Raw genomic sequence first — 26,699 nt, 5'->3', positions numbered from 1 at the left:
AACAGAAATACGGATTATTTCACAAAAACTCCATATTTCAAACCTACATTCAACATAAGTAACTACACAGAGGACCAACAGAAATTTTTAACAATGTTTAATTTCCAACATTCACAAATAACACAAGACGAATTCGAAAAATTAGCCAAACAGCTAATTAAATATTCATCAGTCTATGCAACATCAAAATTCGATGTTGGGAAAATCAGTTCATCACTACATCTCCCGTTAAAACCAGACGCAGTTTTCAAAAAACAGAGAGCAAGTAAAGTACCAATTCACTTACATGATAAAGTGAACAGATTACTCGATATTTTAGAACAATACAACATTATATCACCAGTTAATAAAGAAGAACAACCAAAAGGGAACACATTCATCAACCCCGTTATCATTCTAGCTAAAGGAGAATCATTAAAAATCGTTCTCGATGCTAGATACCTCAATTCACTTATAGATGAATCAAAATGTAATTGGCCCATTGAACCAATACAAGTTATTTTAACAAAAATAAACGGCAAATACTTTACAACCGCCGATATGAATAGTGCATACAATCAAATGCCACTAGATGAACAATCACGACGTTTAACACAATTTGTTATCGGAAACCAACAATATGAATTCAACCGCTTATTCTATGGAATATCCATAGGACCAGCAGCATTTTCAGCTTTTATGAGCAAAATTTTTAGACCACTAATACTCAAGAAAAACGCAATCACCTATTTAGACGATGTTTTTATGCAATCACAAACAAAAGACGAGATGTTCAATGTTTTAGAAAAATATCACCAAATACTTCAGAACGAAAATCTGAAGGCCGCCCCCGATAAATCACACTTCTTTTTGACAAGAGTTAAATTCTTAGGACATAATATAGAAAGAAAAACAATCACTCCATTGAAATCACGCATTGACGCTATTCAAAAACTTCAACCACCAACAAATAAAAAGAAAATCCAAGAATTTCTTGGAATGTTAAACTTTTTAAGTAAATATGTTTATAAAATGCAATTATATCTACGACCATTTTATAACATCCTTAGACAACAAAATAATTTTGAATGGAACACAGAACATCAAACACGATTTGAAGAAATAAAGAAACTTTTAACTGAACAAATTTCAAACACAATTCCAGATTCAAATCAACCATTTTATGCAATGTGCGATGCTTCGAACTTTGGCATCGGTGCAGCACTATTACAATCACATAATGGTACAAATAAAATGAACCTCATATCAGCAAATTCTCGATTATTCACTCAAGCAGAGCTACGACTCTCAACTCTAATGAGAGAATGTACAGCCATAATATATACACTGACAGAATATGAATTTCTGATACTTGGATCAAAACATCCAACAGTTCTATTCACAGACCATAAACCAATCATCTTTCTCTTTACACAAAAATCTAACCCAAACCACCGAGTTTACAGATTTCAACTAATTCTAATGAAATTTCCAAACTTACATATAGTTTGGACAGCAGGAAAAAATCTTGCATTACCAGACACCTTAAGTCGAAATACACCACCTGAATTACTTACACGAAAAACAACAGTTGAAATACCCAAAAACATAAAATTCTACCTTGCAGAAAACGAAACATCACCCCGATTGGAATGCAAATATGCAGTAAAAACTGATATTGAACAATCACAAATAAATAATTTACAACATTTCCCACTTTATTTAGATTGTCAAAATAATCATTATGAAGTTGATTTACTTGGAACATCAACTTTCAAACCAATCCCATATTCTCAATGGATAAAAAATAACACCCAACAAAAACGAACAAAACAACACCCACCTAAGAAAGACCATTTTCCACTAATTGAAAAAGAAGATTTAACTGATAAAATAAATTTATCAGGACCACAAACAAATGATTCAAAATACACAATAAATCAAGTTTTTGACCTTCACGACCCACTTGACACAATACCCTTATCTAAATTAGAAATCGAAAACATTTTTCTCCCCCCAACAGAAACAATTACAGTTTCAACACTGAAACAATATCAAAATCTTGACCCGATAATTAGACAACTAAAATCATGGCACAAATATAAAACTAAACCTATCAAAGCAGATTCAACCATTCTAGGAAACAAAACACTCCTCCGATACTTTCGCAAATTTAACAACACAACAATTAACGAAAATACAGACCTTTTAGAGTATAACCTAAATGAATCTACAGTTCCATGTCTCCCTTTAAGTATGATTCTTATAGCTTTTAATATTTCACATACACAAAATATTAAAGGACACTCTGGATCAGAAAAAACATATTCAAATTTTATACAAAACTTTTATTTCCCAAATGCACCAATTTGGATAAAAGTACTATGCAATGATTGTATAGTATGTCAACTAAATAAACCTTACCCGAATCAAAAACAAATAGCACAAAAACAAGATTTTAAAGGACAAAGCTTGTACTTTAACCATCGTATCTCATTTGATACCAAAGGACCAATTTCACCCTCATCCGAAGGAAACTCCTACATTATGGTAATTGTTGACGCATTTACACATTATGTAGCAATTAACCCAGTACCACATTGTAACGCTTATTACGCTTACACAACACTCTATGAACACTGGATAGCAAAATTCGGACTACCAGAAATTTTAGTTACAGACAACGGTACAGAATTCATAAATAATGAAATTATCACACTATGTCATTTATATAACATTAAACACAAACCACGTACATCTCATGCACCTTGGACAAACGGCTTAGTCGAAGGTATGAACCGTTCATTACAAGAATATCTTAGATGTATCATCAACGGAAATGATACAAAATATACCGAATGGTCAGCAGATGTAAAATTATTTCCCTTAGCGTATAATTCACAAATTACGACAACTTTAGGAATGTCACCATACGAAATGGTTTTTAACCAAAAGCCACGCAAACCAATAATGTTTACAGCAAATTCTCATAAAAACGCACAAGGTTATTGTCAACCAAATAAAGACTCAATTTGTTATAACCTACCTTTACATACACACGATGAAGATCATTTTCATCACCCACAAATTCTTAAACTAGCCTCCGGTACACACACCGAATGGATTCTAAATAGAGATAAGAAACACAATGAAATTTACCAAAAAATAACGAAAAAGTTATTACAAAGACAAAACATAAATGACCAAATCAATTCACGTTTTACACCAGCTTCCGATTTAAAAATTGGAACATTTGTTTTAATACCTAATTTTAATACTCAAAAAGGAATTTCTAAAAAATTACAACCCCTCCGAAAAGGACCCTACCAAATAATTGCAAAACCCACTGATGTCACATATAAAATTACCGACTCAAACAAAAAAGAAATCGTTCAGCACCGAAACAACCTATTACCTTATTACCCAAAAGAATACGCACTCCGCGAATTAACTCAATTATATTCTTTCACAGGATTAAAAATCATTCAAAATGAACCACATCTGAAAAACACAGAACAAAATGATAACCCCACCAAAAATCAAAACACAAAACCAACCGCCACCAAAAACAATACACAAAACCATAAAGAATCTCCAAAACAAAGAAAAAATAGAAAAATGACCGAACAAATAATACCCCAAGAACAAATCGACAAATCAGAAAATAGAAAAACAACAAGACTCCGAAATCAACCACGTAAAAACTATAAAATATTCATCCCCCAATCTAAAATTTTAAAGAAAGTAGAATTTCAAAAGTAAATTTAACATTTGCTTCACAATCTTGAAACCTCCGAAACATTTTTCATTTACATTTTTCAAAATAACATGCTGACAAGTACGTAATAATTCTAGTTCAAAATAGACCAATTGGATTCATCCAATCCGTCACTTTCTCTAACTCAAACTAAGACCAATTAGACGAATCATATAGAACTCCAGGCACATCTATAACTATAACTTTACGACCTCCAGGTCAAAAATAAGCAAACCACTCCAACTTGACAACTAAAATAAATATCACCATAATACCGTACCCCTCCCTTATCTAATAACCCAAAGATCAACAATATTTCCCCAACTCAGACCACGAATACCCCCAAAGCAAATTTGTTAAATTAGCCTAAAGTAACAAAATGAACATTTTAATTAGCCTAAAGTATAAAAATCTCACCATACCCCGGATCATTTGACAAACAAAAATAAAGAAAAAGACGACCTCCCAGTCACCATGAAAATTGCCCCCAACAATTTTTTACAAAACTCAACCCACTTGTCAAAAAACTAATAAATAATCCGACCACACTAGAAAATCGCCTCAAACAGCAAAAAATATTCGACCAAGAGATCATTTCTTAAATGCTCTTCTCTCAATCAGTTACTCAAATACTCATAAATCTTAAACATTTTTTTACAATACTTGAAACCTTTATAATATTTCTTTTTGATATACTTGAATCTTTTCTAATAATCCTAATCATTTTTTGTAACATTTTTTTAATTTTCTACACTATACTCGAACTATTCCTCCAACTTTCCAAAACCCTTGATTATATCCACAGGTACGATTTATACAACTTGTCTAAATGATACGAACAATTTTCAGTAGAACCGATATTTTTTTATTGTTTGTAATTTTCATAACATTTTTATCATCCCTCATTTTGACCATCTGTAAATGTATAAAGAAAGCAATCCTCACATTTGCCCTAGCAACAGTCCTTCTAATTCTTTTTTTGGAAGAATATTATAATAAACACAAAATTTCTCACTAAAGTAATAATTCAAAAAACCATCAAAAATTGCTACCCAACAGTCACAGAATCAGTCTTCACCGACATCATCCCAAGATAATCCAACACCACCTTCAACTACTCAAAATCCTCAAACATCTACACGAATTTCTTTTCAAGACAATCCATACACTTTTGAAGAACGACATACTCGTTTATCAGAACCACTAGAACCAGTTCAACGACAAGCACCTTTAAGCGAACCAACATATAACCTATATCCAACACTACCACAAGAACTAAGTAGAATAAAAAATTCTAGTCAAAACCAAAATACAGTCGAAATAAATAGACAAATTATACATCCTCGACGAAACAGAAATTTTCAAACTCCCCGAGTTCATTTTGATATACCTCAATCCCCATCACAAAACACTCCAGAAAACCCCATTGGTATATTACCAGAAACCCCTACGCTTCTTTCACAACGTAGCACCTCAAGCCTACCATCAGATTACTTAGGTTCAACACCAACATCTGAGCAAATACGTGAAAATCCCTTTAACCCCCCAAACCAGGCATCACGACTACCATATTGGACTACACATTCATTTACACAAGGTGAACCAAATTTAGTCAATGACCCCATAGATATTTCTACGGATACAACAACATCCTCATCACTACCAGAAACATTATCACTACCATCAACACCATCAATAAGCCAGTTTTCACCACCACCCTTTAACTTAAACTTTCCAAATAATCTCGACGCCAGATATCGAGAACAATCATCAATAAATATTCCTTTAAGACTAGATTGGAATACATTTACAGCACCTCCACCACTATTTGGACAACATCAAGAAAGTAACCGCCTTCATAACTGGGCACTTAATAGATTACAATATCGCCAAGATATTCACAACGATATCCGTGATCACAATATTCAAATACTCCAACAAAACAGTTTACAATTAAAGTTTGAAATCACAGTTAAGTTAAATAATATTACCCAACATCCCTACCCAATAAATCCACCTAACATAACAGCTCAATCACTACCACCACCGTTTATAACTACTGAAGTAATATACAAATACGACAGATATACCAAAAACACAATTGGCTACATTACATTTTATAATCCATACTCAGGATTATCATACACATGTATATTCTAAAATTATTAATTTTTCTCCAACTCCTTTTTCTAGTAATCTCAAATCAAAACATAAACCCTTCTCCTCGTACAGGACCACAAGATTTATTAGTAACACATTACGATTGTGAAGAAAATGAACAAAAAACACTACACAAATATGCAATAAATCAAGTATCACAATGTGAAACAGAACCACAAGCTATAGAAACCACAGATGTATTAGCAACACTCTATTCAAAAGCCCGAGCAACAACAGTTACAGGTTATAAATTCACAGCAACATTTTCCGAAAAGAAAGTACATTGTTCACAAGTCTCGAATGGAAACAAAAACCGACTTGACCATGAATCATTCTATCAAAGTAATATAGAACGTCTTTTACATCTCAATCCCGACGATTGTAAAAATGAATTACTTAGACTAAACATCACACAAAATAAAAACTCCCAAAGAAAATTAGTTAATTTTCAAGTTTTTTCAGACTCTGTACATCAATCACAACTTGAAAGACACCAAGGACATATAAAACTAGACGAAAAATACCCGTATAACGGCGCACACGGACGATTAACCTATGACCTACACGATAAACATTGGATACCACACATTGGTATAAATGACCCATCAAACTGCAAAGCAGACACAAAAAATAAAGGATACCAAGAAATAATGTTTTTTGATTGGAAAATACAACTCGAAAAAATACAACTAACACGAGATTTATCAGATAATACAATGATCTATCAAGGAATCCGATTACCTTGTAAAAATGATCAAGGTTATTGCGACCCTACAACGAGAACACAAGCAACAATTGTTTGGTTCCCCGAAGATACATGTACAACATTTCAAGTAGCAAAAATACACGCTCGTATGATAAAATTTCACGAAAAATATTTTATACAATCAATTCCATATGAACAAGTCCATCCATCACGAAAACTAAGTTCTAATTTTAGAAACATAGACAATATAGAAAACAAATTGACACGTTTTCAAATATATCAAGAAACAGAACTTGCATGTAAATACAGGAATCCACTTCACAGAACACAATACTCTGAAATATTAGTTGAATACGAAAAAGGATTCGACATGACCACTGGAAAAATAAAAATCGACCCATATGCCACAGGTCATCCTTTAAACGAAGGAACATCCTATATACCAGTTAATTTTGAAAAAAGCAACGGACAACCTGGTGGACATCTAAAACCCCATGACACCAGAAGCACACGCTTACAAGAATTATCACTAATGAATACTACATATTTCGGTAATATCCACTATGATATTCATTTAGATATGAAACTAGATTATACAATTAGCCGAATTTTTCAAGAAATGTCACTCTCCGAATTAGAAACACTACACCACCTATGCGAATTAGAACGAACACAAATATTACAATCACTTGCACTAGCAGTATTAAAAATACCCTATGCAGGATACTTATTATCTGGAAATAGATCAAATTTTTTAGACTATGAAGGAAACATCTTATGGTTTTATACTTGTACTAAAAAAGTATCACCACTATACGTTTTTGAAGATAAACGATGTTATAAAAGAATCCCTATCTTTTATAAGAATAAAGTACATTTCGTGGATACACTTTCACGAAGAACCTATTTCTGGGATACCGCAGTCCCATGTGGATCAGAAAATAGCCACAATGTAGTACAACTAAACCCTGATGAAAATAAATATTATCTTCTCACTCCATATCCCACATTAATGCAATCACTCAAAAAATTTTCACCAGAAAGCATTCGCGCTATCGCTCGAAACCCAAATATAGACTTACAATCAATAGGAATCTATTCAAAATCAGATATTCAACATCACATTAGAACACAACAATTCCAAGAATTATTAACACAAATGGACACTATACAAAGACAATCAATAGACCAAAATTTACGCAAACTTGCAGAAACCGCAGGATTTGCCGATATCTACACCCAAGACTATAGCGGATATTTTAAGGACATTAAAGATTATATATATCTAAACGGCGAAAAATACCGTCCCCAAGATATATCACCAATTAACATTTTTAGCTTTGTTACACTCAAAAATGAGATCCTCGATTTTCTAGGATGGCCCTACTACATCTTAGAAAAATTGACTATTTTATACGCAATGTTTAACTTTATTGGATTTCTTTTCTCACTTTTAAAAGGAATCTACAACACATGTGCTATACACACACAAGTAAACAGACAAGCAAGTGTAGCACGCATACTATTTGCAGGATTTTTTGGAATCTTTTCTACATCTATAAACAAAATTCTTTTAGACGCACAAATAAAAGAATATAACACAAAAATAACAACACGACAAAATACATACGACGAAGAACATAACAATGTCGACACACAGCCAACGGCACCACAATTACCACCCCTACCAAATAACCATCCACTATCCCTAGTCCCACGAAATTTTCGAAATTTAGCAATCACACATAATCCAAATTTTCGACTCAATACATCACAAAGTCCCGTCCAACATATAATGACACACCAGTCACAAGATGATAATACTTATGAACAAATTATTGAACAACCCCATACCACCGCTTTTCAGTCTCAAAATAATCATTTTTTTAGCCCACGATGAGCCGCCAACTTGGATCACTACACCGATCACATTCCCATCCAACCAACCTTACCTCTCCAATCCCAATCATACCACTTTTTGCTTTTCCGCCACCCGATTTCCCATCTAGTAATGTAACATCAGGCATGAATTCCGATACTAATTCACACATCTCAGTTTTATATTCCATCTCACAACTCAATAACCCGAATATTGAAACCCCCGATGAATTTGCCGACTCAGAACCATCCCCATCCAATAATTTTCATAACTCTTCTAATTTTTCTCAACCCCCTTTTCAACCCATATTATCCAATAACCCTGACCCAATCACTCCCACACCCTCTTATGCTTCCCAAGTTACCCCAACCTACTCCTCATACCATTCTGACCAATCATCTCATTCTCCAGACACCCCCCGAATCTCCCCAGAGCTAGATAATTTTATTACCCTTCAACAACAACCCTACCACCTTAATACCCCAACCATAAACCAAATCTCCTCCACAATAAATTCATCCAACCCCCCTACCCCTACACCCTCTTCAAATTATACTGAATCATTAGCACCATCATCCACATCAACTGAATCTTCACTCAACACTAATAGAGCTTACCGCACTTTTAAAAGAAAGTTCCCCAACCATCCTTTCCCAGCAAAACCAGGAACAGCCCGTGAATACATCAACCACCCCAAGCATACTAACACAAAAGAATTTTTAGCCATCACCTTACCCTCATTCCCACAATACACCTTAAACACCCCCCACGACACTAACGAAACACGCAACTTCGTAGATGAATACGTTTTAATGCCCACTCTCTCTTGGACCTCATATTATCATTTCACTAACCCTCTTTGCTTACCTTTATCTAACACTCACATCGATATAGAACGAAATACGGACATGCTATATCGACTCACTACACCACTAACACCTAGACAATTTACTTACGTTGGATATAAAAAATCACTAAAAACACACACTGCACCTAGAGCTAACGAATATACACTCGAATACTATGATCACAGCATCATCAGAGCTAACCAAGATCAATTCTTAGACGACGATCGCTTCGCTAATCCACAAATTACCGAGAAATTTTTCATCAAGACACCATATACATTCACACTAAACATCTTCGACCGAAAGTTTGATCACATTATTTCAGAAGCACTAACAGACACACAAGCATACGAAAGTTTTAAAGAACGCTTCCAAATATTTTCACTAACCTTTCATTTCCTTGCACCACACGAAAGAGATTTACACTGCTCACACGATATTATGTTGCGCACTAAACAAACCCACACATATAGTTATTATCGCTTCATCCAAAATCACTTTGACCTACACACACCCTCTAGACAACCACACCATCGTTTTCAATTCATTAATTCCAAATACACTTCACCATTTTTTCTAAATTTCACATATTGTATTAAAGACACTAACCTCCATGGTATTCTTCGAAATTATGACCCCATAACCCAAATGTACATCTTCTGTCCCATTACCAAGACCTTCAACGCAGAAGAATCCCGACCCTTCCTTATCCCACACGAGTTTGTACAACCTATAGAAATCCCCATTTTAGAATTCATCCACAACACTAAATTCAATCACAAATTATATAATCTAATCCAAAACACACCTTATGAGTTTGCAGTTGGCACTGAAGAACTAACCACTATTAAGGCACTTCAATTGCTTTGGCCACTGCTTCAAACTAAAAATATCATCCGCATCTTAGCTAAACTACTAACAACTTCAGAACTAATTCACGACATCTTCCCCCACGGTTTTTTCCCCGACGACTAACAGGTAAGTATGAATTAAATGAATATTACTAACTAATTAAAATATTAAAAAACTCACCATACTTTATTCATGTTTTCTTTAGATTTTTAGCCTTCATCCGACGATCACCTACAAAAACCACAAAAGACAAATAAAAATCGCAAATTTCATCAAACAGATTTCAAAAATTTTATTAATCTCTTACACTTATAAATTTATAAATTTAATACCAATGCAGTAAATTCATTTCTAAAATTTTCCCCCACAAGCAGTAAATCTAATTATGATGAAAATTTGTATCTTAATATTCCCCCATGACTAGCAGTAAATTTCTAAATTCTATGTAGTAAATTAATAAAATGCAATTGCAGTACTAACCTTTTGATATTTTCATTCATTCGCACAGAAATTCTATCCACACTCGCACAGCTCGCCCACGAAGAATTGTTTAAAATAATGAATTTCAGTTTCAAGTTTTCACACTCAACAACTCTAACATATAATAACATGTTTCAAACTTTCCTTTAACCCGGTTGGAAAGGAATCATATACTAAACAAAACTAACCAACGCAGCTTACTAAATACCACAAATCATAGAATAACAGCATGACTTAGAAAAGAAAACCAACGGTACCCAAACCGGATTAACCCAGTTTAAAACTGGATAATTTATTCTTTTGAAGACTATTATAAAGTCTAAGAAAGAAATAATAAAACACAAAAAAGTCGAAAGACAAACCCATACCACAAACAATTTGATTTTTGAAAAAAGGACACAACCAACAAAACATAAGTAAGACCACGACAAACCCAACATAAAACGTTGTCACATAACAGGACCCCTCACAAAAACCGCATGAAATCATACTCCCACTCCTGGCCTAACCCACCAGGAAGGACGTCCTGAGCATGCTCTTTAGCCGGCCTAACCCACCGCGCTACACCCACGCTTTGTGACCACACCACTATTTTTAATAAGAGCTACTCAAGTGTGAGTAACTCTTCAAAATAACCGAACTAAAACAAAAAGCTTTTGTGAAAACAACTAACTAAAATCATTATTAAAAAATATTAAACTAATAAAAGTTTTATAAAATGTAAAATCACATGATGCAATATATAGATCAGAATACAACACCAAGGACGAACATCAAAAGACAAGACGACCCCACTACACTCGAGAGAGAATGACCAACTACAATCGATATGCCGCCCACAATCACAACTCAAAGGATTTAGAGTACGACTTGACCTCGCAGAAAAGGACTTCATTGAACTAGACCAATGACCACCTCGATGTTCAAGTACACGTACAGATCCGAGTAACCAGGCATCCCCTCCACGCACAATCTCCACGCCATTCCCAAACTAGATCATACACAAAAGAAGTTCTCCACGCAGAACAGAAAAACCTGACATAGCAAACCATTCTGAAATCAGATTTGAGTTTGTTGCGAAGACTTAGTCGTTGTCACTAGAAGACACAACGTCTTATGTCTCTAACTCCAGCTTCCTGGAACTTCTTTAACAAAAAGGAAACAGAAGAAATAAGATGTTCGCCAAACACCAACTTCCATCATCCATCCTTCGAATTGCAAAAGAACTATTCTAAAAAACTCTGTAAAACCCGGATGGGTGGAACCTGATCTAAACTACATTTTATGATTGGATAAATTAAATGTTTTACCAATGTAAAGTATTTAATATTAACCAATCATGATCCATCTAACTAACAACCCACTTATTTGTAAGTGCTGAAGTTACTTGTAATTTCAGCACCAGAGAGATTTGAATTTAACTTAGAAATTAGTTGGACTCTCCCGAGCACTTCAGCAGCCGCAATAAACCAGTATACCCTAGATCTATTGAGCCTAGCAGAGACTAGTTAAACAACCTGAGACTAGATAGTATAAGAGTAAGATTAGGATCGGTATTAGACTAAGAAGTTGCACGAATCTATCCGGCCGAAAATAAGATAGCGTGACGAGCAGACGGTGTACCCTATCCGAAATTACTCTATGAGTTAACCAACTCGGTCCTAACTCACTATACACAGACGAAAAACAAAAACAAAACTTATAATTGTTTTTTTTTTGTCAAATAAAGTTATAAAAAATGGACAAAAAAGTCCTGAAAAAACTGACCTGCACCGATAAACACTTTACAAAGAGCCTTCAAAAGGCTAAAAAAAAGAAAATAAGCAGACACGAAGGTCTACAAAATTCGAAAACTTTCATTTTCGACAAAAAACAGGTCCTGACTGAAGCCGAACATCCGGGATTTGTCGTGGTGAACCATGGATACTAATACTGCACTAAAAGCAAAGAACACTTCTTGAAACTATATAAAAACAACTTTTAAAAAATTTTTGTTGAATAGCATGAAAAAAATCAAAATAGGCAAAACTTCTTGGAACTCGATTTTTTCCCAAAACCGCAATGAACCGAAAAATTTCTTAATTAAAGTAAAAATGCCCAATTCTACGGCAAAACTGGCGCTGCGGTAACCAACCTGACAAAAAGTAAACAAACAGATCCGACAAAGATTTTTTGACGCGCTGACATTTTTGCGCTTACAAAAAACAGGTCCTGGCCAGATTCAAACCGTTGACTTTTGTCTTTATAGGTGATGCGTTACCTTTTCGGCACATGCGTGAATCAACGTCTGACTTCAAATGAACCAAAGGTAAATGATTCAAGTAATTCTCTTAAACTAGTTGTTAACCCAAAATAAGTCTATATTCCGGTTTGAAAACGGTTGCTAATCGCAAGCGTAACACAGAGGATAAACTGAGCTTCGAGCCACTAGCGATAAAAAAAAGAAAGCCGCTAAGCCAGAGAAATTGAAAAAAAAATTAGAAAAAGTCGAATAAACTAGATCTATCAAAAAAAAATAAGGCAAGTTTTCAAATAAAAAAAACATGCCGAGACTATGCTATATGAAATAAGCATCGCAAGAGAATTTACCAAACGGTAATTAAGCCAAATAAAATCTTGGCAGAAACCCTTTAAGCTAAAAAAAAAATGAACAAGACTTAAGTTAAGAAGTCCCCTTCACCCTTCAAACATAGACACGAACACACAAAAAAATTTCGCTCATCGACAGACGCAATGTTGCCATTAAACCGATTTAATATAGGCAAAAACCTATCAATCCGAAAGAAAAGAAAAAAAGACAAAGCCTACTAACAGTTGGAAAAAATCACTGAACGCAACCAAACTGAAAAAAAAACTGAATGGTTTGTTAAAATTAACCCAATTTCAGAAAACTGGATCAACAGGTACAACTTTTAGTTCGCTGTGAAATCTGATAATTAATTTCCATTTTCAGAAGTCAATCATGTTTTTCGTGACCTTTAAACTTTTGCTGTTCGATAGTGCAGTTTGTCTTCCTTTTAACGATGGAAATGCACTAAACTTAAAAAGAAATCACCAATCAAACCGAGAAAAATCAAAACTGAGCGTGAAAAAACTTTAATACTTTTTCCTGAAAAAAAACATAAAAAGTCAAGGTTAGTAAAATTACAAACATCAGTGGAGTGGTAAATCAGAAAACTAAAATCAACTAATGTAAAAAAAAAACTAGAAAAAAAACAACAATTCAACAATATGACAACTATGCCGACAAAAAGGAGACAGATAATGAGCCGACAATTTTTTGTGAAACGGAATATTTCCCGTTCGAACCCAGGACCTTTGCCATTCCAGGCGTAATCGTTACCTGCAGACAAACAGTGCAGGAGACAAAGAAATTGGATTTAATTAAGAAGTGAAGACTGTTCTGTGCTTGAAATTATTTAAAGGGTAAAAAGTCTAGGATCCGATTGCAATACCCCTGCTATCGCAAGGGTAATAATTCATTGAGTCGTCTTAATTTTTAACCCTTAATACTTCACCCGCTACTTTATCACCACAATCAAGAGAACCCAACGCCACAGGTTCACCCTGTTTTTACTGCCAAAAAGGTTCAGCTTGTTTATTTTTATTTGACATGACTTTGCTCAAGATCAGGGGCGGATCTAGGATTTTCTCGAGGGGTGGGGGGGGGGGGGGTTGGGTGGGATTTTCAATTTTCGCCAATTTTTTTTTGTTTGGGTCAACCAAATTGATTTTTCGAGCTCTCTCAAAGCACTAAAAAGCCCCTGTTTTGGTTTAAAGTTCTGCGCCGCAGACAAAATTTTAGGCACCTTTTAGAAAATTTTAGGCACTTATATTTTTTAGGCAACATTTTAGGCACTTTTTAGAAAATTACAAAAAAATCGCGTTTTTTCGGCTCGCTCTCCCCCCTCAAAATAGTACGAAGGGAAACCCAGGTAGGGGGTCGAATGGCTGAGGTCGAATCCCATCAAATCCGCCCCTGCTCAATATCATATCAATTTTAAAAATACTGGTCTGATTACTTCGCAAAAATTTTAAACGATCGGCAAGGTCATGTTAAAAAATATATAAAGCGAACTCAGCAACTTGCATATTTCATTTTACTTCGCCAAATTTTTCGCAATCAAATCTTTGTTAATTACTGACGCTTTTTTCAGTATCTAATCTAGTTTAACTTTGAAAAGGGGTTAAAAAGTAATAACGAAAACAACTTTTGAGGATAGAATATTTGAACTTAAGAAATGGTGGGGTGGGGGCGGGGCAAAAAAGCGATGCACTTAAGAAATGGTGGGGTGGGGGGGGGGGGGGACAAAAGAAGCGAGGTTATAAGATTGGGAACCGCTATTTGGGGATCGATCAATTACCTGAACACATTCTTCATTAGATCATTTTTGCCACTCCACGTGATCAAACTAGATGACGTCATCGTCCTATTTGAAGATGATGACTGTTTGGTGTTGTGAATTTTTGTGCTTTGAGATGAGTTGCTGTTTGATATTGATATTGAGGATTGGGAAAGTTCAGCTATGGATCCGCCACCACCTCTCTGATGGTGACTGCTAGAAAACACAAACAGAATGATAAAATTAATGGTCGTCGAAATCTTACTTCATTTCGATCTAACTAACCGTACATTTCTAACTTTACATTGGGAACTTACAACGAGAACAATAAAAGAACGAAGCAAAGTGCCTCGCCACTTGCGATACAGCACAAAAATAGCATGACAGCTAGCCGAGGGCTAAAAAGTTTTGAAACTCAAGATTTAAGCCTTCAATTCGTCCCACCGAAGCGAAGACGCAAAAAAATATATTTTTTTCGCGGTTCAAATAAAATTACACAGAAGCGACGCTGCGCTTCGCCAACACAAGCGAGGAAAATGCAAAAAAGAGCTCAAAACAGGCAAAACAAAGTGAAATCAGGAAATCAAATTCTTTGTTGAGACTAGGAGAATCACTTTTTCACAACTGCTCCACGAGCACTTGTAATTTTACTAACACTAATTACCAATAAAGCAGCTGTAGTACATCAAATTGCCAATTTTATGCAGCAAAAATTTGACCGAAAAAACGAAACTATTTATTCCGGATTTCAAATTTCGACCTGTTGATTAAAAATCTCACGTCATCAATGCGCCACGGTTGCTTGGAAGTAAGCTAGTGGCACAGCTAATGCTGGATCTACCTGTTCTAAAATTTTTATTCATATATTGTAGTACTGACACGCGTAATTTTCGAAAAAATCAAAAAATTGGGCTTTACGCTAAACCATTGTTGTTCTCTGCTTAAATAGGGGGATTATCCGTTTATTTAAAAGAGAGAAATCAGCAGAAAAGAATAACTTTCCAAAAAACGGGCAAAATTTCAAAAATCGGACATTTCTAAGGCCATTTTCAAAACGCAGGGCATAGATGCTTGGGCAGGTAAGTTTCGCACAATTGATTTTTTTTGGTTAAACCCTTAATCTCCGATTTAACATTGTAGTTGAGAAAAGTCGAAAAATTTAAGAATTTACCAAAAATAGGCTTGTTTGAGGTCATAACTTTTTTCTACTGAAAGTAAGGAATAGCAACTAGAGAAAAGCAGATCCCCATAACTTGTTCTTTTGATTGAAACCCTCCTCTCCAATTTGTGCCTCTAATATTTAAGACAACAAAAAAATCGAAACAAATAGGCCAAAAATCCCCCTACTGAAACTTTTGAAGGCCGTAGAACGTGAGTTAAAAGGAAAGAGTCTAGAAAAAAATGCAGGCGCATAGAAGGGCGGCCGATTTTTCTATTAATGGCTTGTTGTTGAAAATCTGTAGCATTTTTTTGAGATACATTGAAATTTCTGCGAAAAAAGCAAAAAATTTACAAGGCGTCGCAAAACAAAACGATAAACAACAAATCCCATACAATTTCATTATAACAGTTTTTTCAAACAGGACCTTACAATTCTCAAAAATAAAGCATCAACATATGCTATTAAACTATTTATGCTAAAATAAGCTTAAACACAATTAAACTGAAATCTACCACTGGAGCCACCAAATGAGCACTTTTATTTGCGACTTGGTTAAGAAAAAAATTTATATCTTCGTAATAATACAATACACTTGGCTTGTGTAATGAGGCAAGTATCTCGATATACCTTAAGCAAAAAATACATTTAAAGCGAAAAAAAATAAGGAAAGTATGACGAAATCATAGGACATCAGGAGTAAATCAAATAAAGATGTCAAATTTTGTGAAAACTCAAAAAAATCCATCCTTTGGCAGAGTTAGCCAAAAAAAAACAAGCACCATTGAAATTTTTCTGCGAAAAACAAACGAACTAAGAGAACGGTATCGAATCCAGTACCTTTGTTATACCAATCATAAATCTGCGTTAGGGCCAAATCTGCCACAAGTTTCATATGCGAAAATCAACCTACATGTTCTTTCATCTTAGCATTTTGAGCTAATCTGACAATTACTCCAAAAACAGATCGTTGGAGAAGAGTTAAGGAAAGCAAAGAAACCGAAAAAAAATATTGATTTATTTTCTGAAAACTTCTTTTTCAAACTTCAAAGAAAAAAATTGAGCCCTTAAAGATCTTTGAATTTAAATTTTTTTAATGACTGACACCTTTTTGATTTCAAAAACTTTCAAATTGCAAAACATAACTGATTCTTGACACAATAGCGGCTTATCTACTTTCTAAGGGGATTTATTATTTTTCTGAACGCTGTTTACTTCGACAAACAATTAATACATAACTGATTATGCAGGCAAGGTTCCCAAAAAATGTTATCCCGATTGAACCCTAAATAACAGATTTGGCGAGGTATAATAGTTTCTGTAAAAAAAACTCAAAAAATTGGTCAAAATTTGCAGTTTTTCTTAGACCAAGTTTTTCGGCAAGAAAAAGGGCGTAGCCGCTCATATAGGAAAATGTTCTACGATCTTTACTTTGGCTTGAACCTTTTACCCCAGAACTGGCACGGTGGTTTTTGAGAAACATTTCAGTTTTTTTTTAAATATTGTTTCACATTTCCCATAGTCCTAAAGTTTTTCTACAGAAATTAGGGCGAAACCTCTTAAACCGCGAATATAAAAAAGATCTGTTCTTTCCGTTGCTTCTCTTTTGTCAAACTTTGCAGGCTAGTTGTCGTGAATAGTGAAAAAGTAATTAAAAAATCTGAGTCGAAAATCCCTGTTGAAAATTTAGTTGAAATGTAGTTGAAAAAATCCCTGCAACTACAATGAGAGTTTATTCAAGCAAAAAACTCAACGACGTGGCAGCTAAATCGAAAATCTTTGAGCAGAAACCAACTGAACCGAAAAACTAAATTTATGATTTTTTTAATCATTCAAGTCCCCCCCCCCCCTGAAATTAGAATGAACAACACTTGCAATTGTAATTACACTGAAAATTGTCTAGAGCGCAAGCAAAATCCGTTGTGGCATATTAGCCGACAAAACTTGAGCGAACAAAAAGAAACCAACAATTCATTTATCTCGGATTTTTTTTCAATTTCCTTGATACTGAAAAAACAAAGTCTGGACGGGACTCGAACCCCAGACCATAGAGTACTCAGGCAACTGACTTACCTCCAGGCCCAAGGGCGAAGCAACCTGGAGGACGTTACGAGAAGAAGAAAAATGAAAAGAAGTCAGCTAGTCAGCAAGTGATTCAACAGATATTGTTAAACTAGTTGTTCACTAGAAAACAAGTCTACATTCCAGTTTGATAACGCTTGCTAATTTCAAGCGTCATTACAGGGAATTAGAAATTTCTGGTTACAAATGACAGTATCTAGCTTTATACAATTTTAAATCTTTCAATTATTACGAAATGGTTTAACCACAGCTTTTTTGTTTAAAAAATATAAATAGAAATTTGTCTTAGGGGGCATATCAAACCTAGCCAATAAACAGTAGGAAAAGAGTCAACGAACGCAATTAAATACTTTTCAAAAAACAAGTCAGTGTTTTTTTATTATTTAATTGCGTTCGTTGACTCTTTTCCAACTGTCTGTTGGCTAGGTTTGATATGCTCCCTAAGACAAATTTCTATTTATATTTTTTAAACAATCAAGCTGTGGTTAAACCATTTTGTAATAATTGAAAGATTTTAAATTGTATGATTTCATTCGCGGCTGGAATTTTGAATTCTTTTTAAGTTCAGTTCATTTTCTTTGTTAAAAGGAAGGCGAGGCGAACTCCACTATCGAACAGCAAAAGTGTTAAATTCACGAAAAACGTGATCGACTTCTCGTTTCGAAAGCGGAATTTAATTTTCAAAATTCTCAGCGAAATTAAAAATTTACATATTGATTGGGTCAATTTTATTGAAAAAATGCCTATCATAAATTTTCTAGAAATTCAGAGCTTAATGGGCATTTACTTTTTAAAAAACAAGTCATTTTTTTCCCATTAAGCGCTGAATTTCTAGAAAATTTATGATAGGCATTTTTTCATTTCGCTAAGAATTTTGAAAATTAAATTCCGCTTTCGAAACGAGAAGTCGATCACGTTTTTCGTGACTTTTACACTTTTGGTGTTCGATAGTGGTGTTCGCCTTCCTTGAACAAAGAAAATGAACTGAACTTAGAAAGAAATCAAAACTCCAGCCGCGAAAAGTAATTTCGAGCCTCAATAAAAGTAAATTCGATCCTGAAAAAAAATCATCACAATCTTTAGAAGAGCCTGAACTGCGTTAATCGACTCTTAATATCTCTTCAGCCGAAGTTACCATTTCGGGGAGAGAGAAGGAGGAAAAAACATGAATGACGCAGACCAACAAAGCAGAAACGAAGCCGTAATTTGCAAACATGCCTTCTAAAACGGCGAAAAGGAGAAAGCAAGAAATTGTGTCTTAAATCAACAAACTATAATTAAAACACCTCGGAGACAACGCGACTCGTAAAAACAGCTGAAACCGAACTGAAAAACTTATGTATCTTTTTAATCATTCAGCCCAAACTTGAAGATCCCAAATATCAAAAAAGAAAAAATCTGACCAATAAGGTCGATCTCACATATATCTGATTGGTTCAATATTGATTATCAGACAAGGTATTGTTTGAATTTTGGGTTTAACAGATACTGCTCAGTGAAAGTGCCAAATCTGAAAGTCATTTTCAATTGATCAGGGAACGTGGCAATTTTCGCCCTTCATAAATTTAGTGGCCCATTTCGACCCTCTAATTGTTCACACCAACTTCATTATGAGACTTTGTGTGATATTAGGGAGATATTAGGAGCGCATATGAGAGAGGCAAAATTTGTCACTAAACTTGAGAAGGACGAAATTTGTCTAAATCATGATCTAGACATTTTTCAGGGCGGAAAAGACCAAAAGAAAATTAGACCAAAACTAACCTGTTCAGCCCCATCCGAGCTGAACTGAGTCCCGAAAACAGTCGCCGTGTTGCACTCTGACTACCCCCTCTATTCATTGCCTCCGATGAGTCCGATCCACTGAACTGACTTTTCCTCGACAGTGGACTGTCGTTCAAGTTGTCGTATGGATGGACACGTGAGTATGAGTCATCATCTATCGTGTTGTCGTATGTTTTGCGTCTATTTCTTGAATCTCTGGAAAGACTTAAATGATTTCTCGAGTCAAAAATTTTGAGATGTTTTTGCAATTTCTTGTTTTTAGCAACCAATTTAAACTTCAAAAAATTAGAACCCAATTTAAAAATATGAGCAAGCGATGATTTATGAGATGGCTCAGAATAACTACATTTCAATTTTTATAAAATTCAGTTTTAAGTACGTGATCCCGATTGCCTTTAATGACATGAAAAAAGACACTTTCAGTAGAATTTCCTATCAAAAAAAAACAATTGAGCCCGGCAAAAAATCACTCGAATTAGGTCTCTCAAATAATTGATATGATTATATAATCATATTCTTATGAACTCATTCATAAACCATCGCTGAACATCGGCCATCCAGATTATCTGGAAAATCACCGCAGAAAGACTACTATCCGAAAGCGACGTGAACAGATAATTCATTCAATACTAATGTGGGATTGGACATCAACACAGAACGAAGCGGCAAGTTCGCAAACTTGAGAGAGAAAGAAAAAAGAGGTGGGACCGGCTGCGGCAAAATGGATGACATCTCCCCCTCCCCCACGGTTGGTCCTGCACTGAGCAGGCCGGGGGCAAATAAAAAAAAAAAAAAAAGAAAGAAGCTAAATGGAACTTCAAAATGCACAAAAACACGAAATTTTCATGATATAATTTGGAATGTAATAAGCTAAAGCCAAATACACTTACTTTGCATGTACTCAATTGAAACGTATAAAACCACATTGTGTATATCTAAACATTAAAACTTCGCAAATACATAAATTTGCGAAAGTTTTGACGTACACTTCAGAAATTCAGAACAATTCTGAAATGGAGTACACTATTACACTATTATACATTATCACATTAATACACTGCTGTATTCAGCAAATCGGGCTCTTTTCCAGTTGTCTCCCCCCTTCTAATTTGTCTGAAGTTCAATGTATAAAAGTTGATTTAAAATGATTTATCCTAACAAAAACTGCATTACAACATGACGGCGCGAACAGGTGAACAAATTTTTTTACAACATTTCTAATATGCAAAACGCCGTGTGATAAATCTTTCAATATTTATATTTTGTAATTTTGCGAGGGGGTGGGAAACTGGAAAAGAGCCGCAACTCGTGTTTTCGGTTCCATTGATGACTTTAGAACCATTAAACGTGTTAACTTATTAGTAATCAAATTTCACAGCAAAAGCTGCATGATCTGCAAAAATTGGTAAGGCTGCATGAGCTGCAAAAATCTCACCAAAAAGAGCACTAATATTTAAAACTTAGAAGAAAAAAGTTGGAAAGAAGTGACCATGTAATATCACATGCCATTCCGCATGTGTAAAAACTGCGCAACAGAGATGACAATAGTTAATACAGAGGCAAAGCTGCGCTCCGGAAACAAGCAATGAACGTGCAAAAAAGCTCAAACAGGCAAACAAAGTGATATAAAAAAAAGATTTTAGAAAAACACCTTGAAAATTGTTTCATTGAGATTAGGAGTATCACGATCTCATATCTGCTTCACGAACTCTTGAAATTTTACAAACGTTAGTCATCAATATAGCAGTTACATTTTCTATCAAAGTTCCAATGTTATGCAGCATAAATTCGATTAAAAAAAACTTTTTAAATAAACCGGATTTGAATATCCGACCTGTTGATTTGGAGTCTCACGTCCTCGCATCTGCGCCACGGTCGCTTGAAGTAAACTAGCGGCCCAACAAAAGCTGGGTCTACTTGCTCTAACATTTTTAATCATATATTGTACTGATACGGAAACGCGTAATCTTCGAAAACTCAAATGGACTTTATGCTAAACCGTGATTCTCTGCTTAAATTTACCGCTTATTTTAAAGAGAAAAATACTACTTGCTCTTTTAATTCAAGACTTTATCTCATATTTGTCTGGGTAGTTTTCAAAAAAGTGAAGATTCTTAAATAGATTAACTTTTCTCTTAATCATGGAAATGGCCTCAATACTCCCACCCTGACTTTTAGATGAAAGATTTGCCCAACCGATTTTTAAATATGAACCCTTAAAATCAGATTTAGCTAGTAGTTTTGAGGAATTTTCCGAAGTACATATCAGGTTTTCTACAAAAACATAGTGTAAAACAGATTAAAAAGAAAAAATATAAGCACCATATTAGTTTTAATGCTCTATCAACTTCAGGTTAGCTTTTGAAACAAAAAAAAAAATTCTAGGCCATTTAAAAAAACCATTTAAATTTACTACCCCTTTTAAAACTACCAAAATGTCAAAAAATGGGCTTAATTGAGGCCATAACTTTTTAAAACAAATTGAGAGAACAGCAGCTCGAGAAGGGAATTTATTCTTTTGATTGAAACATTCATTTCACGTATTTTTGAATTCAATATTTGAGAAAATGAAAAAAAAAAATCAAAACAAATACGCCAAAAATCCCCTTATTGACACTTTCGAAGTCCATAGAACATAAGGTAAAATCAAAAGAGACTTGCAAAAACTTACAGGCACATCGCAGAGCAGCATGTTTTTCTAAAAGTACCATTTCTTTGGAAAATCGGAACAGAATTTTTTTTTAGAATTGAAATTTCTGCAAAAAAAATACAAACATTTTTCAAAGCTCCGCAGAAAAAAAAACGAAAAACAACAAATCCCATGCATTTTTCATAATACATGGTTTTATCAAACAGGGACTAACACTGGCCAAAAATAATGCAGCAACATATGCCATCAAATTGTTTATGCTTAAATAATATTATGCTTAAATTGTTTATGCTTATGATTAAATTGAAATACACCAAAAGTGCCACCAAATGAGCACTTATATTTGCGACATAGTTTAGAAAAAAAACTCTGGGTATTGAAACACTACTCTATGCTTGTGTATATATGATTAAATTGAATTATACCAAAAAAAGCCACCAAATGAGCCTTTTTATTTGCGACTTACTTAAGAAAAAGAAAAATCTTCGTCACTACGCTTCGCATGTGTAAAAATTAATTACTTCTTTAAATTTGAATTTTATTTCATAATCATTCACGTTACAATTTTTATCGCTAGAACTTTTACTTATAAGTTCCCGGGTTGAATTCCCAGAAATAATCTATGAAAAGTGGCTAAACCAGTTTGATAGTAGTTTTATGGATGATTCCGTGTTTTTACATACATCATCGGTGATTTATTAATAGCAATAGAAAACTACTGAAAACATTTATTCAGCTATGACTTAGCGATAATTCATGGATGACTTAGCGGTGGTAACTAAATTTTTTAGCGCTGAATCAATGTTTTGGCGCTGTGTTATCAATGACTTACGCTTTTAGGTACATTTTTTGTTCAAGTCCAGTTTCTAGTTTTTTGTGATTTATGCTTCTCACATGATACGCCGTGACAATCTTTGACCAAATGAAAAGAGAGCGTCGTTGAATTAGGAATGCATTATAGCGAAAGAAAGTTAGATTGATTACTAAATAGTTTGTAGATTTTTGTTTCAATTTGTTACAAAATATTAACTTATTAAATAAATTTTTCATCAAGTAAACCTTTTCTACCGAGGAAGCCCAGAGATTTGTACCTTAGGGAGATTGCCCAGAAGTCTAAGGTCTGCGGCAAAAATCTCTCCTCAAGTGACTGTAGCTTAATGCATCACTCTGCTGGTAGTTCGGAACACAAGTTTAATCCCTATTTCATCGCAAAAAGTAATCACTAATAAATTAGTGTTATTTCAGCACTGAAAGCTGTTATTAGGGCAAAACAATTATAAATTCAGCGCTTATCGCTTATTAATTCGTAAAAGTTTCAAATTTTCTGACTCTATGTCAAGGAAAAGTCAGCAGTGAAATTTGCTATTTGGGTCAAGATTTGGTCCTAACCCATTGATGGCAATCGCATCACTTTTTTGCCCGATTTCTCATCGTTAACTTTTGATGAGAACTCGTAGTGAATCTCATAAAAAGCAACAACAAATTGAGGTTTTGCGATTCGCAGAGGATCTATGAAAAGCTATCCAGCTTGACTACTCATAGTCCGTCTCTCTTATTTACCCATATTTCCTCTTATTTGGGAGTTTATTTGTTAATTGAAGCTTTTTTGGGACTCAAGTTATTTTTTTGCGTCTAGAGCTATTATGTGGTACCACTATTGCAGCCGAAATTGGTCAGGCTGTGGTAGACATGATGCTAGAGGTCAAACGAGAGCTCGTCCGCACCCACTTTCATTGCCATGGCAGGGGATCGATTACACGATCTGACGATCTCGAAGTGAACGCCTTACCAATATGCTATTACCTATTACCATATTTGAAGGATAAAGTATAATCATTCAGGAAAGGCAGAGTTGCTAATCTATTTGAACTCACAACAAAGAGGGATCTTCCTGAAGCACCCCTCCCGATATGGACTCGCCATCAACCTCGACAACACTGCTTCCACTTACAGGTGAAACTTGAATTATTTCACTGTTATGTGATACTTCGATAATCATTTCGAAGTTTACTTAAGACCCTTCTCTTTTAGAGCATGAGAAAAAAAATAATTCGAGCATTGATTTAAAAAGTGGATCAAAAATCAATTAACAAAACTTTTCTGATAGAAAACTATGAAGTAGGTCTCGACAAAGACTGTAAAAAGGCCACAAAATGCCCTTGATACCTTAAATTTAAACACAGGCGAAGCTGAGCTTCGCACCACTTGCGATACATATTTGATTAAAAACAAACACACGGAAAAATTTGAAGAAAAAAAATTCAATCGTTTCTGTCACCAAAAAAGCAATCTCAGCACTTGTGTCACCTCTACGCCAAATGGTTGATTGAATTTTAAATTATAATTAATATGCGGCAACAAAGCCGAATATACCTGAGCATAAACCTTTCATGCCGAAAAAAATTCAAAAATTCTCAAGTAACAAAAAAAATGTATGTTACTCCCCTCAGACCACACGCACCTACACAAACTTTTTTGCTCCCGCAAGACGCAATAAGCGGCCACTAAGTCGATATAAATCGAGTCGAAACCTACTAACCGGATAAAAAAGACAAAAAGTATAAAATAAACAAATCGGGTTGCTAAAATTACAATCAGTTACAGGGAAAAAAGTCTGGTTCCCGATTGCAATACCCTTGCTTGTCGCAAGGTTTATTGCAGTACCCTTGCTTATCGCAAGAGTAATGAGCTCTTTTTCAGTAATTTGAATTTTAAAAGTTTGCAGGTGGGGGGGGGGGAAGGAAAAAGAGCCGAGTAATGTAATAGAAACGGTATTTAAACTGTTTTCTTCTCTAACTCCCTTCTCACCTGGGATATGTGTTTTCTTGTTGTTGATGTGTTTGTTCTACTTCTATTGTGAACTCCTTGCCCGATTGTCTCATCTGTGTTATGGCACTCCAGTTATAGCTCTAAAACAATTCATTACCAGTGGCTAAATTTCAGGTACCACATCAGTGAAATAAGATGTTATGCTTTGAGACAACGATAGTAAAATTTCTGGGGGGCCGCAGTTTTTCAAAAAATACTGTCGATCATTTTTTCGACCAATTTGATTTTTTGAGCTCTCCCAAAATTGAGCTCTCTAAGGAAAAAGTTTCGGCAAATTTTCGAAAAATAAACAAGCTACAAATGACGTTTTGAGCACTTTTTTAATATACTTTACCAAAAAAAAATTTACAAAATGAGTTTTTTCGGCGCGCGCTTCCTCAAATTTGGTTATATTGGCGAGAAAGGCGCGTTTATAAAACTTTTGCAATTGGTGGGACAAAAATCGATGTAAACTATACCAAAGGGGGGACCCTTTGGGAAAATTTGGCAACCAGAAATAGGGGAGGAAGCTGTCCCCCGACCCCCATGGGCACGCTACTTTATAGAAGGAAAACTACGTTTCCTTCTTTAAGGCCTTTGCTTTTCAAAATGTGGTTCACTTTAAAACATAGCCAGCAGACAGTTTAAAAAGAGCCAATGAACGCAAGTTAACAAAAAAAATACTGAATTCACCATCCTTGTCGCAAATGTTATTTTATTCAAATTTCTTGTATTTGAAGGTGTTAAGTCCTATTAAAAATACAGTCCGTTTCACATAAATTGTCAGTCGTTCCCGCTCTAAAATCTCAACTTTCGAATTTCGGAAAAGAAACAGATGACCTTAGAGCTCTTTGAATTTCTACTACAGTTTATGGATGACACTTTTTTGATAAATTTAACCCAATTTGAGAAAACTCGACCAATAGGTAAATTTTTTGTGCTGGGAAATCTGAAAATTAAATTCCTGTTTAAAACTAGAAGTCGATCACGTTATTCGTGACCTTTAAACTTTTGCTGTTCGATAGTGAAATTTGCTTTCTTTTTAATACAGGAAATGAACTGAACTTGAAAAAAAAGTTAAACAGCGAAAAAGTAAATTTGAGCCTTAACAACTTTTACACTTTTCCTGAAAAAAAAATCAAAAAATTATTAAAACCTATATAAGAGTCTGAACTACGTTCGTCGACTCTTAATTATGTCGCGTACTCGAA

At 34.6% G+C, this 26,699-nt stretch overlaps 1 protein-coding gene across 2 annotated transcripts in view; it reads right to left on the bottom strand.

Moving 5' to 3' along the window:
• LOC134853404 (uncharacterized protein DDB_G0283357-like) overlaps nucleotides 1-26,699 on the bottom strand; it is an 88,165-nt gene that overhangs the window by 46,588 nt on the left and 14,878 nt on the right. Inside the window, exons 8-10 of one of the 2 annotated variants that reach the window (XM_063869399.1) lie at nucleotides 25,489-25,589; nucleotides 20,010-20,234; nucleotides 15,026-15,220 (exon numbers count right to left, since the gene is read on the bottom strand). In XM_063869399.1, coding sequence (XP_063725469.1) covers nucleotides 15,026-15,220; nucleotides 20,010-20,234; nucleotides 25,489-25,589 — 521 coding nt within the window. The remainder of the gene's footprint in view (nucleotides 1-15,025; nucleotides 15,221-20,009; nucleotides 20,235-25,488; nucleotides 25,590-26,699) is intronic. The other variant, XM_063869400.1, reaches the window with a different exon arrangement.

This window comes from Symsagittifera roscoffensis, chromosome 8, assembly GCF_963678635.1.
Source record: "Symsagittifera roscoffensis chromosome 8, txSymRosc1.1, whole genome shotgun sequence".
NCBI lineage: Eukaryota > Metazoa > Xenacoelomorpha > Acoela > Convolutidae > Symsagittifera > Symsagittifera roscoffensis.
The sequence above is the reverse complement of the archived record's forward strand: the minus strand, read 5'-3'. Positions and strand labels throughout refer to the sequence as shown.